The sequence below is a fragment of the Nipponia nippon genome, unplaced genomic scaffold (assembly GCF_047370975.1).
Source record: "Nipponia nippon isolate SJK-2023a ecotype South Korea unplaced genomic scaffold, ASM4737097v1 scaffold_5, whole genome shotgun sequence".
Lineage (NCBI taxonomy): Eukaryota > Metazoa > Chordata > Aves > Pelecaniformes > Threskiornithidae > Nipponia > Nipponia nippon.
The window spans coordinates 17,105,210-17,120,235 of NW_028262369.1; the positions used below are offsets into that span (position 1 = coordinate 17,105,210).

Sequence of the window (15,026 nt, forward strand, 5' to 3'; positions counted from 1 at the left end):
CATGGCCGCTCAGAACGCCTTGCGCATGCGCGCTAACCCCCTCGCTCAGCGGCAGGAGGGCGCCCCGCTCTGCCCGCACATGCGCACCTCCGCCCCGCCTTCCTTTCCGGCAGTGTGGCGTTCCCCCTTTTACGACAGTGTGGCAGCCCCGGCCCGCCCCCGCTGGCTGCCGCGCTGGGCGGCGGCGCGGCCGGGATGGCGTCTCCCTTCAGCGGGGTGCTGCAGCTGACCGACCTGGACGATTACATCGGGCCCTCCCAGGTGGGTGCGGGCCGGGGGCTGCCGGGGCCGGCCGCGGGGGAGAGGCCGCGGCCCTGTGACGGGGCGGGGCGGCCCGGCCCTGCCCGCTGCCCCGGGAGCCGCGGGGTCGGCCCTGCCGGCGCCGCCTGCGGGGGGGGAGGTGGGTGACAGCCCTGGCCGTGCCGCCGGCCGGGACAGCAGCTCTCGGCCTCGGCAGGGCCCCTCGGCCTGGCAGCGTGAGGGAGGCGGCACAGGGGCGGAGAGGGGCCGAGGCCGGCTGTCCTTCGGGTGCCGCGAAATAAAACGGTAAAAGGAAAAACCCACGGAGATCCCTCGCTGCCTCCTCCAGCCGGTGCGCAGGGAGCAGAGAGGGCAGCGACGCTGATCGGTGCGAGCCTCTGTAAGCAGCTGAAGAGAGAAATCTTGGCCCAGCAGCCAGTCGGTCATTCCCACCCCGATCTGGAAAGTGCCCTATTAAATGTTAATCTAGACCCCCCCCCCCAAAAAAAAAAAAAAGCTTAAGCCTAAACAAGTTTCCTTACACGCTACTCAGCCGCACAGATGCTCGTGCCAGCATACAGGAGTGGGTGGCAGGTGGGAGTGAGCAGCAAGAACGGGTCAAGACTATTCCTTTCAGAGTCTTCAAGCACTAGCAAAAGTACAAAATAGTAATCCTGGATGTATTTGCTGACAAGTACAGCAGAAAAAACTATCCTGAAATGAGATCAGTGGACTGGGGCATAGCAAACCCCATTAACTCTCCTTGCAGTACTTGGGCTTCCTAGGGAAGTCTTTCATTTCACTTCTCTGTTTCAAGTAGAGATCACTGTTTTATGCAGTGAGCATAACCGAAGAATCATAATGACTTGTTCCTGCTAGTCTTTGAATCTTGCAAAATGTAGTAAAGCTGGATTAATTGGGGTGGGGGGAGAACTGAAAACTGAAAACGTTGGCAGAGCAAGGATGGTGAAAGGCAAAGAGAATCATAGCTGTAGAAGTAGGACAAGGAGTCATAAGGTGCCTAAACAATAAAAATCACACAAAATGCAAAAACACCCTTGAGACTTCATCACAGAACAATACAGAAAACTGGAAGTAGTCCATCTGAGGTCGTCAGAGTCCTTTCGACGTTAAATGAAACTTCATTGGCACTAGCCACATGTTGACTGTGGTGACCACGCCTCCATCGGTTAAAATTTGCAGTGAAGAATGCATGATCATCTGTAAGATTTTAGAGAGGAGGACAGTGCAGGCAAGCCTCTGTTCCTTTCAAGGCTCTGTAAAACACAGCTGTGTTTTCAGAAAGAACAGCAAAATTGTCCTGTGTTTTTGGTATGATGCTGGAAAAGTGTTCCTTCTGTAAAAAAGGGGTAAGCAGTTTTTGCTTTTATGTTTTCCTTTCGTTGTTATAGACGCTGTAAGTAAATCCAGCGTAGCTTAAAGGAGAGTAAGTGGCATTCACTCTAGAACTGGTATTTGGGTTTGATCATTCTAGTTTCTGTTAAATCTACCTTTTCCACACTTTGTTGCTTATCTCCTCGCTTTCAGACTTTATTTCTCTTTCAGGAATGTATCAAACCTGTCAAAGTGGAAAAAAAGCCTGGAAAAGCCGCAGCTAAGATCAGAATTGAAGCAGATGGAAGCTATTTTCAGATCAATCAGGTATGTGATTTTTCTTCATTATTGTGTAAAATATCCAGAAAATGTGAGTGTATTGTTAAGTATTTGAATAGTCTACAGCTATTTAATGCCTCAAAGAAGACCAAGATATTAGAAAAGTGTTGCTATTGCTGTCAGCATTCTCATAGCTTTTTTCCAAAGTCCAACTTTTTAATTACCCAGTTTTATAAGCAGTAATTCCAATTTCGTGTCAATCTTTTATGCTCTGAAACACTGACATTAATTAGCGATGATTTTCAGTATAAGAGCGGATAAGCTGAGAAGTCTATTTTGCCATCAATACTTAAGTATTAGCAATTCCTAGATTATTTGAGACAATGTCTTTTCTTATTACATTATGTCATACAGCGGAGTGCTCACTCACAAAGAGATTCAAATAGATACTCTTAAATTTTGCTCTGATTTTTTAATAATATTTGAAATTATTTGTTAAATTGCCTGCAGAATTCATAAGCCTCCTGCTTACAAAATTAATGCCGAGTTTTGGAGAACTATTTTCCTGTTTACACAGATAAGGTTAGCATTTCTGAGTTAGTCAAGCTGGGAATTCATTTAGAAATGGTACTTTTAACTTTAAGCAGATGATGACCCTTCAACTTAAAAAAGGGGGATACAGCACTTCCACAGAAGTCTGGTTTCTTATTTTAAAATTTTAATTTAGTAGTACCTAATTGCTCGGTCTGTTTCTGACTTTTTTGAGAAGTGAAGTTTAAGAGGAGAGTCTCATGGGAAAACTGACTTATTCAGGTCAAATATTATGAAAAATATTTCCTTCCAGTGGCAAGCCACACACTGTCTTTGATATGCTGCCATACAGTTCTCCTATCAGTGTCCACGTAAGTTTTGCACGTAGAAAGATTGCAGAGCACGCAGTATCAATTAAAAATGTTAGCGAGCTTGTAGTCTGGTTACACAATCTGTATAGAAGGAGTGAAATTCAAGTTCCCGTGAAGAAACAGCTCCAGTACTATTCAATAACATGAGCAGCATCTGATAGAGGTGACAAAGCTGGCATGCTTTCTCCAGCATAATATTCAATGCACACTGGAGACTGGTGCTTAAAGGCTTAGGATCTCTGTGGTCTACAGTTTTCTGGTTAAAATAGCAGCTGCAATCTGTAGCACATTAGCCATGCTAACCCAGTCTTCAGCCACCCACAAGTTGAAAAACCGAGCAAGATAGACCCAGTTTGTTTCTGGGAAAGTATAATTTCAATATTTTGGAGCAATATCAGCCCACCAGATAGCACCAATAATTGTGGCCTAAACAACTGTTCTGTATTTGATGGAAGTTACGTTCTTGGTCTTGCTAAAATTTTCCTGAAGTTCCTCAGCATATTTGCATCTGTGTGCCAAATAATCCTATTAAAAGCAGCAAACTTCAAAGATACTTGTCTTCTTCCTCATCTTACTAAAAATAAAAGATACTTGTTTTAAATGGTAGACCGAGAGCATAAAAATGGCAGCATCTTTGTTATTAAATATAGTAAAGGTGGGAAAACTGCTACCTAATTCTACACTGTGGTCAGAACTGAGTCTTATCTGTTTCCTTCTAGGATGGAGGAGCACAAAAACTGGAGAAGGCTAAAATTACTCTGAACGACTGTTTAGCTTGTAGTGGCTGCATTACATCAGCAGAGAGTATTTTAATCACTCAACAGAGCCATGAAGAGCTCTGCAAAATGCTAACTTTTAACAAGGTAGGTGACAAGTCATGGCTAGGTAGGCTGCAGAGTTTGAAAGTCTTAATAGGTTGGTATGATGCATCTGCAGAAGCATGCGTGGAAACAGTGCGCATAAAAAATAGTTTCAGAGATCTGAAGGATCTGAGGACATCCTCAGCGCGCCGTTGTGTTTTTTCCAATTTTTAAAAGGTAATCATGGGTTTGGAAAGGGCCTTTAATGTAGTAAGTTACTGACTTCAAAGTTAAGCTGGGAGATACTTTCTGATGTCCTAGTGTGCTGAAAGTTCTGCATGTGCCTTATTGATATTGTTCTGAACAGTGTTGTTTGTTTTTTTCAAAGACTGCCTCTCCCAGTGAACAGAAATTGGTGGTGGTTTCTGTTTCACCACAATCCAGAGCTTCGCTAGCTGCAAGATGTAAAATGGGTGTTCTGGAAACAGCAAAGAAGTTGACTGCATTCTTGAAGAGTTTAGGCAAGTGTGGTATGGCGTTCTGTTAATCAGAGGGAACTGTGGGGTGTATGTTAAGCATAACTATTATGAGTGCACAAGGTTGGTGTGATTTAACCTCTCCATGGACTCATAATGTTTCGTAATTGGCGTTAGCTAAAATGCAAACTGTCTACAACTTCAGTCGCATAATAAACTTGGAGTGATGGAAGGAAGGAACTTCAAATTTTAGATTCGCAGTCCTCCTGTCACTTTTGCTCATCTTACAGTGCTGATGTGCTAGGGAAGAAGGTTCACTGTCAACTGCAGAGGTTGATACCTGTAAATAAGATGGAAATAAGTTTGAATCTGGTTTGACTGGAGGCTTTTTGTTGTAGTTTGCTGTATCTTTCCGATGAATTTTAACACAGATGCTGTTCTGCCTAGGTGTGCACTATGTATTTGATACAACTTTCTCAAGAAACTTCAGCCTACTGGAGAGCCAACAAGAGTTTGTAAAACGCTTTCGAAAGCAATCTGAAGACAAAAAGGCCTTGCCAATGCTAGCTTCTGCTTGTCCAGGTATGGTATTAGATTAGTTATGGAAATAATAAAATGTCATACTAATAGTACACTAGAACAAAAATTCAGAAAGTTAGTCAGAAAAGTTTAAATGGATAAATTTACTTAGAGGACTACTCCTTTCACAATACAAAGAGACCTTGGTGTTAATAGCAGTAATTATCTGTACAGTTACCTAATGAGCTCTCTAAAATGAATTTTGTGTTACACTTCCTTTGCTTTTTGTGCTGAAGTGAGACTGAAAATGATTATTAATGGGTACTAAGCCTGGGGTTGGGGGGAGGGTGAGCAGAGTAAAGGGTTGCTTGTTATTTTTAATTTAATCTGCTAATTACACTCTTCCCAGGTTGGATCTGCTATGCAGAGAAAACCCATGGTAGTTTCATCATTCCTTATATCAGTACCACCAAGTCTCCACAGCAAGTCATGGGCTCCTTGATCAAGGGCCACTTTGCAGAACAGCAGGTAAGGGTCTGAAGTATACTATGCTTAATGGCAAACTGCTAAAATTGAACACTTTAAGCTGATTTTTTTTTTTATTTTGCTACATGGTATACATTAGATTTTAAAGGTTAAAATTATCTTGCAGAAGCCAGCAAAGGCAGCATCTTTCTCACTTCCATTTTATCTAATGAGAAGTTAGCAACTAGGGCAGTAACACTAAGCTCATGCTGCATGGACTGCTTAAAACCTCTGCGTGTTATTTGGGAAGGCTAGATAAAGTTAGTTTTTGGTGTCCTTGTGCTCCCATCTTGTCTGTGTGTGGTATTTTCTTGTTGTTCAAAGTTGGTGAATAACTTAAAATAAATTATCCTAAGACAAAACTTCAGTCAGTGCATACGTGCAGATCATGTCTTGTCTAAAAATTACTTGCTCGTTCCCAACTTAATGTTCTGTTTCAGTTTGACTTAGTTCTCTTCTCAGTCTTTAACCTTTGGAATCTTTCCAAATGTAAATTTGATATTTACAGACTAGAGTTGTACTGACAACCTAGACTTGTCCAGTAAGAAACTGAAGCACCACTTCTGATTGTATGATTTATTGTCCATTAATGAGCAGTGGTTTAACGCTTGCATTAAGTAAATGCTGACATCTGCATACTTGTTACAAAAATTGGCAGCTACTAAGAATATTTGGCACAAGATACTGAAACAATGGCCTTGAGTCAATGACTTGTTTCCTTGGCCTGTACTTATTTCTTGGATGGTCATGAGGTTTTAGTCTGACGCCAGATCATTTCTCAGTTGCTGATGCAGGGGCTGGGTTTTAGTAGCGCGGAGGAAGCATATTCTCTAACTGCATAATTAGGAATTCACTTCACTGACTGACTTTGTTTGGATCATCTGCACTAGCAAAAGGAGAGGGGGCGAAACCTGTAAAAGACCATACTGCTGACACTTGCTGCAAACTGAAATCGGGTTCTAGGAGAGAAATAATTTAATGTGAATATAAATGCATGTGTGTGTGTATATACATATAAATAAAAGTTCAGTAGCAGTGGAGAGTATTTCCAGAGGCATGGTGGTGTTATTTTCATCATTCTCATTTTTACCTGGAAAACATCTCTCTCAAGATAGGTTTGATATTGGCCAATCCAACTGTACAGCTTTGTCTTTCTTCCAGCACTTAACCCCTGATCGGATATACCATGTAACAGTAATGCCCTGTTATGACAAAAAGCTGGAGGCTTCAAGGCCAGACTTTTTCAACCAAGAGTACCAAACTCGTGATGTGGACTGTGTAATCACCACAGGTAAGCAGAGCCAGAGGTAGTCCAGCTAATTTCTGTAAACCTCAGAGCAAGGCGTTCGCTAGTTTCAAAAACCCTTTGTCTCTGATAGAGGACGTAGTGTGTGGATATTGCCGTATATTACACTTCAATAATGCAAATCATGTCCTGGTAAAGATTGCAGATGCAGTCTTATGTACTTATCTGTGGATTTTGTTTTCCTTTATCCCCAAAATAATAACTTTTTATATCTGTGGTTCTGTTTTAGGAGAAGTGCTAAAGTTGTTGGAACAAGAAGGAGTATCTCTCTCAGAGGTAGATCCTGCTCCTTTGGATACCATGTAAGACCAAAATCTCATTTACATCTTCAGTGATGTTTTTTCATCCAATATTTATAGAGTTCTTCAACAGAATTTGCCTTTCCACTACTGTTCTACACAAGGCTGCATGTGTTTGCATTTGATTTCTTTTCTTGTGTCACTTCAATCAGTACAATTGTGCATTAAAATACTTAATCTACAGAATATGATGAATTTCCACTTTTGGAGAATCTATAACTATTTGTTCTAGATTTTAGTAGTCCAAGGATTAGCAGCTCTCACTGTAAATTAGCTGGATTGCTAGAATTAGCTCAGAAGAGTATAATGGCAGAATAATCATGCAGAAAAGTACGAATTGTATGACAGTCATTTACTTCAGTTACTGTTACAGTATAGCTGGTGGAATCCCACAAAAATCTACCTGCAAGCTTTGAAAAGTGAAAAAAATGTAGATCAGTGAGAAGAGTTTGCTAAAAAGAAGCCTGTTATTGCACTGTACTCAGTTTGCTTGTATCTGTTCTAGTTATCAGAGCTACTGTAGGGATTCCAGAATTAAAGCGTAAATAAGAAATATTTAGGTCACTCAGCTAATCTCTAGGAGTCTATATTTGTGGGGAAAAAAAAAAAAAGATATCTAAAACATGTGCAAACCAGATGAGACTTCAGTTGCTTCAACTGAAAAGTAACATCTGGTAAGTGACAACTGCGCAGAGATCTAAGTGACTACGGAAACATTAAAATCCCATTTTACTCGTCTAAATTCACATGCAGTGGTGGTTCCACGCTGAACACTAAACCAAAGCATTCTCTTCTTCAGTTTAAAAGAAATGTCTTTGTAGCACTTCGCACATTAATAAATAGAAAGGCTACATGTGCGGCAACCTTTAAGAACTACGAAAGATGATTAAGTACATGATTCAAAAATTTACTGCTCAGGCTCCCTAAGTTTTTAGGAGAGATTTTGATACCCCAAATATGCAGCATCTAGCACATGATTGGAATGTGACACTAGTCTGTTTTCAGCTGTACCCCTTGCAGATGTGACACTCTTGTTTGGAAATTTCGTTTCTTTCTAAATAGGCTTCAAGTCTTCCTGGTACAACCAAGTGCCATTGGCAGCCTTTGCTCAAGAATTGTCTGATCAGCACATGTATGTTGACAGAGCTGTGAAGGGAAGCATCCTTACATGCAGCCTATTTCCTAGATTAGTTTTAATTGTTATAAACATTGGTCACTCCTGTGCTTCTGAAAAGAAGCAGAATGTGAGATAGAGACGGTCTATTGCCATCCAATCCCCTTCATGTAAGGGATACTTAATTTAAAAAAGACATTTAAAATAATGTGCATGCCCAGAGCCTTGGTTTCCTTCTGCTGCATTTCAGTGGATCAGTAGGTGTGGGTTTCACGTAACAAATTTACTAGCACAGAACTATTTATGCACACTTTTTCCAGGATTAAGTGTCTTTTTCTGACATAGCATATGCACAGATTGCTTTCACATCAAAAAAGAAAAGTATCCTCAGCTATAATAAATGTCTGCATGGTTGAGTCCCAAAAGAACAGCTTCAAAAGCTGCTCATGTAAACAAGTACTTCTGTTCTACCTGCTTTATTGTTACACCACTAACAGAAAATTGAGGAGAAAAAAAGATTCTGAAGTGTTTGGGTTCCCTTAGGAAATGACATTATGGAAGTGTCAGTTATAACGTAGAACTGAATGTCTAATTACTTGATAAAAATCTCTGGCCAGCTTCTTAGGAGTACATTCTGAGCACTAGGCCTCATGCTTGTGGTGATAAAGTGGCTCTATAACCTTTTGCTAGCTTTAACATACTCAGTAAATTGACTGGTTACAAACAGCACGTATTCCTCAGAACTTGGAGCGTTCACATAAGCAGTCCAGTGGCTGTTGTTCTGCTTTATCCTCCAGCACGTGGAAAAGCCCATTAAGAGGTTATTACATTTGGCAGCAAGAATGAGATAAAATGCCAGAAATCCCAGGACTTTTGCTGGTATAACCGTTTGCTCCAGGCCAGCACTGAAGCTTACTGGCAGCCTCATTTTAAGAGAGTAGCAGTACGTGAGGCCAGACACACTGAAACATTTTGTTAATGAAGCTCAGTTCCTGTAAACAAGATCAAATTAAAAATAGTTTCTGAGGGTGATTGCAGGCTAAAGTGTTGCCTTCTGCAGTTCTTCCAAAGCTAAGATTTTATCTGCAAGAGGCAACATCTTCGACTTGACTTGAAGCTGTTTGGCCGGAATTCAAGTGTTTTCCCTTCTGCAGCTGTTAGCAGGAGAATGCAAGTGTCACTACCTGATGAGTGCTTATAAGCAGATCCCTCATCTTGTTATTCTCTCATAACAAAAGCTATTGTTGTGGCTTCCATCTGGTGAGCTGTTCTCAAGAAACATTATCTTGACCTCTGAATAGCTGGTTGTGTTTTGGCATGCCAGCGAGGTGGAATTATTTGTGCAGAACTAGTATTACAGAACTTATGTTAATGTAGTTGTTCAGCATCAAAAACGTGTTGAACGTGAACCAGGATCCCGCTGAGGACAGGCGCACATGGAGCAAATGTCCTGGCATCGTTAGGTTTGTTCGTAAACTGTGAACGTTGTTACATAACATTAAGCACATGAAACCACAGCAACACGGATTTCATCTCTCTGTGCTTGTGATCATAGCACTGATACCTCCCAGAAATGTTCTCTCACATCCCAGCAACCACATCTAAAGTATCTGGTTTCAAAAAATGTGTTGTAACACAGAAACAGAGCTTTCAATAATGAACTCTGCTTTTGTTGATGTTGCGGAAAAGCTGTAGCACTGCTGAGATGTCTCTTGACTGAGACAGGACTTCTGCTGGGTAGTGTTCTCCAAGAGAAGCATAGGTTGCAGAGACCCATACCACCATTGCTTCATCATTTCCCTCCTCCCATTTCCAAGCAAAACCCAGGATGTTTGTAGAGGTATTAAACAGGAAGCTAACAAAATATGCATGTCAGATAACTGCCCTTGTAACTCAAACATTCCCAAACATATTTTTGGTAAGTGAAGGTTAAGTTGGCAGTGCATGGGTCAGGCCTTGTTGTGGCATGGGACAGTATTTCCACTGAGCTTGACCCAAAGGATGCTAGGCAGCACAGGGTTAAACCTGCTGGGCTCTGAAGCCATAAATAGTTGGTTCCCAGGAGAAAGGGAAAAGCTAGGAGCTCAAAGGGAGCTGGTCTGTGGCTTGTTCTGTTGCTTTTGAGTCCCCTGGACCTTTGTGTTTGTGCTGGCTGTTCTGTTTTATCAAAGATTCCCCTAAAACTGCTTGCTTTCTTCCTTTCCCCCAGGTTTAGTAGTGCTGCAGAAGAGGAGCTCACTAGCCACTCGGGAGGTGGCTCTGGTGGCTATTTGGAGCACATATACAAACATGCAGCCAAGGAACTCTTTGGAATTCAAGTGGATACAATTCAGTACAAACCTTTAAAGTAAGAAGTTTAAGGTCCTACAGAAAGCGCTATTTTTATTGCAATTCTGTTCATGCAGTTATCTTCCTAATGGGCTGAAACTTTCATTGCAATGTTAAACATTTTACTTCAAGGCATGGGAATTGGCTTCTTACTCCCACAGTTGCTGAGCAATAAATCAGCAAGCGCTCCATGCAGCCTTTCCCTTGGAGACTTCCAGCCCCTTCACCACCCACACACTTTATTTTGGCCTTTTGGATTTTCCCAGTATCAAGTTGCAGTCAATTTTTAGAGTAATTTAGAAGACAGGGCTCACATGAATCTGGGCTTCTTCACCTGCAGTCAAACCAATAAAGTAGATTTGTTACTGATCTAGCTATCACAGAACAGAAAATCTTGTGTCGGGGCTTTGGGGCTCAGTTTTAGCTATGTTGTGGTAAGACAGAAAACAAAGTCACTCGAGTTTGGGCATGGAGGCTCATTCAGCTGAGATTCCTTCTACCTTCCCATTTATAATATTAATGTACCATTTGTAATGAATTCTATCCCTGATTAGCACTATTTATGTTTAGGATTCTCTGGTCTAGGAAGCAGAAGAAACAGTCCCTCTGAGTCTCAATATGAAATACTTGATTAAAATTACTTGCTCTTTTATCAGGAACAGGTATTTCCACTAACCTTAGGAGTCTGGAAGCCTTCAATAATGGTTTGCTCCCTGGTTTTACGACCTACCACAATTTAAAAGTTTTCTCAGTGTCCTCACTAATGCATAAGTTGGCTGAAGCCAACTCAGAAGGCCTGTCACAATGAAACTTTTGTTTAGGCTCCATTTGCTTGGCTTTTAAGCATTTATTCAACACATGTGTTCTTCAGCAAACTCAGTTCAGGTGGCAGGTCCTCAAACAAGACTGGAAAAGGATCTGTAAGTGAGTTCCTTCATCTGTTTTGTTTGGGTGGCAAAGAACTAGGACAGCTTTCTTGCATAAGATTTCACAAAGAACTTTGTTTTAGCACAGGGCTCTTTGAAGTTTAAAATAGAAGTTAATTTGGATAAGACATTTTCTCTGCTCTTGTTCCTCAGAAACAAGGACTTCCAGGAGGTGACACTGGAGAAGGATGGAGTAGTCCTGCTCCAGTTTGCTTTGGCATATGGGTTTCGAAACATACAGAACTTAGTGCAAAAGCTGAAACGAGGGAAATCGCCCTATCACTATGTTGAAGTCATGGCCTGCCCATCAGGTAAGACTGCACAGGGATTTCACCATTAAAGTCCATAGCTGTAAGAAGTTATATGAAATTATAACTAAAATATAAGAACAATAGGCAATGTCTCATGTCCTGAATATTGTGGCAAAGCCTTCAAATTCTTGAGACGCGATAATCACAGCATCAGAATTTCAAAGTTGTTTGCGTGTAGATTTTCTTACCTAGAAACTAGTAATTCTTCAGGATTTAAGTAATTACAGTTAAATTCTATTGCACAAAATTTGCACAACTAGTGCTTTTAAGGAGGTCTAAAAAATTGACCATTATGCTTTTAGAGAACACTTGCTATGGCTGGTGAAGAAAGTCTCTTTCTGACTATTTTATTCCCTTTTCCGCTTTGTGCGAGCCCTCCTTTTTCTCTCTCCTCGTTCTCTTTGAATCTGCTAGCAGAGAGCACAGGCAGCTTGAACCCAGCCTGAAGTGACGCTGAGCTGCCACCCTTGCTACTCTCGAGCAACTGCTTTCTCCCCAAGGGTCTGCGCAACTCCCAGCCCAGAGGGCTGCTCAGCACCGGGACGCTGCTTAGGGCAACTGCACGCTGCGTAGCTCGGCTCATAGCACGCCTCCGCCCCAACAGCAAACCCAGAACATACCCCAGGGGTGTTCATCTTACCTTCAGTTGAGACCCCAAGGCTGTTCTCACCTGGGCTGTGTTCTGGCCCTTTTCTGGAGGCAGGAGATGAGAGCCAGAGCTCTCTCTCCCTGGCAGGTCACAGCCTGCCTCGGCAGCCCTCTCTCACAGCTGGCTGCAGGCTGAATTAGCACTGGGGCACACCAGGCCAACAATCTCCCCTGTAGGGCTACAGCCTGCCCTGCTGGTGTTAGATAACTGGGGAGTAGACCACAATTATAATGGTGTTTTCATGTCTGTAACTGTTTGCAGGTGCAGAGTAAATTAACTGTAGTTGGTTTCTTTTTTTCTGATAAAGCTGAAGTGCTTTCTAAACTCAGTGATGTTTTCTCACTTTGTTGCACATAGGCTGTTTAAATGGAGGTGGTCAGATCAAACCAGATGGTGAATCCAGCAAGGACCAGCTTCAGCAAGTTGAGAGGTTGTATGAGTCTCTTAAGACTGAAATTCCAGAGAAGAACCAGACTGTAAGCGAACTGTATGAGCAGTGGCTGGGTGGCGTGGAGTCAGAAAAGGCTGCGAAAGCTTTGCATACAGAGTACCACGCAGTGGAGAAAACAAGCACTGGATTTAATATCAAATGGTGAAGACTGATGCTGTGAAGCCCAGATACAGATACTCGGTGCCTTTTTAACTCAGTTATATTTAAGATTCTCAAAAGACAGCTACAAGTTCTGTGCCATCACTGGGAGTTTGCGATTTCTGACTCTTGTTAGGGATGAGAAGGTAATGTGCCTATAGGCAGGCAATATTAATTCCTACAGCTTTATAATTATTGAAATGATGTAAATAAAAACCAAACACTGACTTAAAACACACATCAAAAGAAGCAGTGACGCATCCTAGCCTCTGCACGGTCTTTAAGGACTAAATCTGCACTCCCTTTACAACCCTACTCCTACGAGAACCAATGAATTTAAGGTACTGAAGGATTTGGGTTGCAGTGGACTGTAGCCTCGCTGACATGAGCTTTATGCTACGTGAGAGTATTACTTGTCCAGGCCTTGCTGTATTTTCACAGCACTGAGTTTTACACCTGTCTCTGTCGGGACATCCTCATTTAGTTATAAATGGTCTAATGAGACCTTGGGTTCTGTTTTTCCATTTCACTGCCCCGACTGGCTGCCCTTGAGGTCCAGCTGCAGTATCCTGGCCCTGGCAGAGGGGGTGGGTACCAGCAGCCTGGGATGACGTGAGAAGCAGCATCTGTAGAGCTGTTTTACTGCCTGCTGAAATGTGACTTGAATGAATGTTTAAGAAGAAAAAGCTACAGTGTTTTTTTTTTTTTCCCTTTAATTACAACAATTGTCTATAACTGTGGGCAATTACATCTCTCTCTTGTTCTCCCTAAATACACTGTAGAGAGAGTCACAGAATTGTCACATCTACCCCATCCTCAACAGCCGGATACTGATGGATAATATCCCTACATGCAGAGAAAACAATTTTTTACAGTGTTTCAAGTAAGAACTTACTGCCAACTTTCTTTCCAATAAAGGACTAAGTCCTTGGTGTCTCTGAAAGGTGTTACTTTACAAAAGTTAATAGAAGCAAGCTGTGAGATGTAATCATTACAACAAGTAGTTTACCAGAACAATCCAAGAGGTTAGTAAAAACACATCTGGTTTAATGCAGCGCATTACGATGCCTTGCCAGAAGACAGATGGATGTGAAACAGATTTGGTCTTTTGTTACTGGAGATGACGTGTCTGTCTTGCTATCTGTATTTTTTACATACGGGTATTTTCAAAACTATATGCAGAAAAACTACTGAATGAATAACTCTGTTGTGGTCTATTTAATCTGAATATCAGTTTTTCTGGAGTTACAGTGCGTGTGGGGAGGATTTGCAGCTGTACCTGAATGCGAGGGGAAGGGACGCTGGCAGATGTGGAATCTCTCCTTGTGACTGCTGTAGCTGCAAGTGAACATGAACTTCAGAATGACATTATTGAATCACTTAATTATTTCTCCTTTTTCCACTTACTGCTATGCGAGGAAGAAGGACTGTGCAGAAAGTAGAGCTAAGTGGACGAAAACTGAAAACAAAGCTGCCACATTGCTTTGTTCTTCAGAGCAAATAGATGGAGCTGGTTACTGCCTCTAGCCCAGACTGAAACCTTGCCCGGGCCCTCTTCAAAGATCACCCTCACCCACTTACTGCAGACCTTGAGCTTAGGGCTGTCAAAAAGCAAAGCTGTCAGACCTTGACCTGCCTCTTGTTACGGCTTCTCTGGCAGTACTTGCCTGTGTCCTTCTCAAAGCCTCCTCCCCTCTTTATTATAAGTAAGCCAACAGTGTAAAAGACATTTTTTTAAATGTTTTTAATTAAAAGCTTTACATTTTTCAGGTGTTGCTGATCAATTGGTGAATTCACAGTGTTCATAAGGCAAGAATCTCCCACTGCTTCCCCCTCCCCACCCTGTTCATTTTACAAGCAAGTTGGTAGTTGCAGTGAATGCCCTTTTCCATGCATAGATTTATAACACACAGTGTTATGCTAAACCACAGAATCTTTATCTACAGCAAGAGATACCACTGCTAATGCAAAGTCAGTCCAATATGCTGAAGTGCTGAGATCATAAACTCTCTACATCAGTGCAAAAGAAACACATTCTGTTTCTGTTGAGAACATGCACGTCAGGCCAGAAGGGCACAAAGAAATAAAGCTAAAAGTTAGCTGTAGATTAAACAATTGGGGGTCTACATTTTGTCTTTTCTCCAGTTATCAGGTTACCAACATGCACACTGCGAAAGCCGTCCAAGGACTCTCCACTCAGATCATGCAGAGACCTCAGCTCCTACAGGCACTCCTGGGCGTCCGTTCTTGCCGTGGTATCAAGAACGGCTCAAATTTCTCGCAGCCTTTGAGCTGCATGCTGCTGCTATCAACGTGAGCAGACTTACTGCTAGTTCAGGAACCCTCCCTGAACGCACAGGGGTGCACCTCTGCTCCCAGTATAAACAAACACCCAGGGGAACACCCAGGTAACATCTACAAACTGTAC

At 42.1% G+C, this 15,026-nt stretch overlaps 1 protein-coding gene across 2 annotated transcripts; it reads left to right on the top strand.

Annotated features, from left to right (window-relative positions):
• Positions 1-133: 133 nt before the first annotated feature.
• Positions 134-14,369, top strand: CIAO3 (cytosolic iron-sulfur assembly component 3). 2 transcript variants are annotated; one of them, XM_087734384.1, is made up of 11 exons: positions 134-261; positions 1,807-1,902; positions 3,476-3,619; positions 3,945-4,077; positions 4,480-4,614; positions 4,961-5,079; positions 6,238-6,367; positions 6,612-6,684; positions 10,005-10,142; positions 11,203-11,360; positions 12,367-14,369. In XM_087734384.1, exons 1-11 carry the CDS (start codon positions 196-198, stop codon positions 12,603-12,605), a joined length of 1,431 nt encoding a protein of 476 aa, XP_087590510.1. In that variant the 5' UTR covers positions 134-195; the 3' UTR covers positions 12,606-14,369. The 2 variants fall into 2 exon arrangements, with proteins under 2 accessions (XP_087590510.1, XP_087590511.1); XM_087734385.1 differs by lacking the exon at positions 134-261 and adding an exon at positions 303-1,610 and having other exon boundaries at positions 3,945-4,086.
• The last annotated feature ends 657 nt before the right edge of the window (positions 14,370-15,026 follow it).

What these genes read in the sequence shown, in the direction of transcription:
- CIAO3 (XM_087734384.1), top strand. Translation starts at nt 196, where the DNA reads ATGGCGTCTCCCTTCAGCGGGGTGCTGCAGCTGACCGACCTGGACGAT. An exon ending in GCTATTTTCAGATCAATCAG is followed by an intron (nt 1,903 to 3,475) that starts GTATGTGATTTT and finishes GTTTCCTTCTAG; the next exon opens with GATGGAGGAGCACAAAAACT. An exon ending in ATTCAGTACAAACCTTTAAA is followed by an intron (nt 10,143 to 11,202) that starts GTAAGAAGTTTA and finishes CTTGTTCCTCAG; the next exon opens with AAACAAGGACTTCCAGGAGG.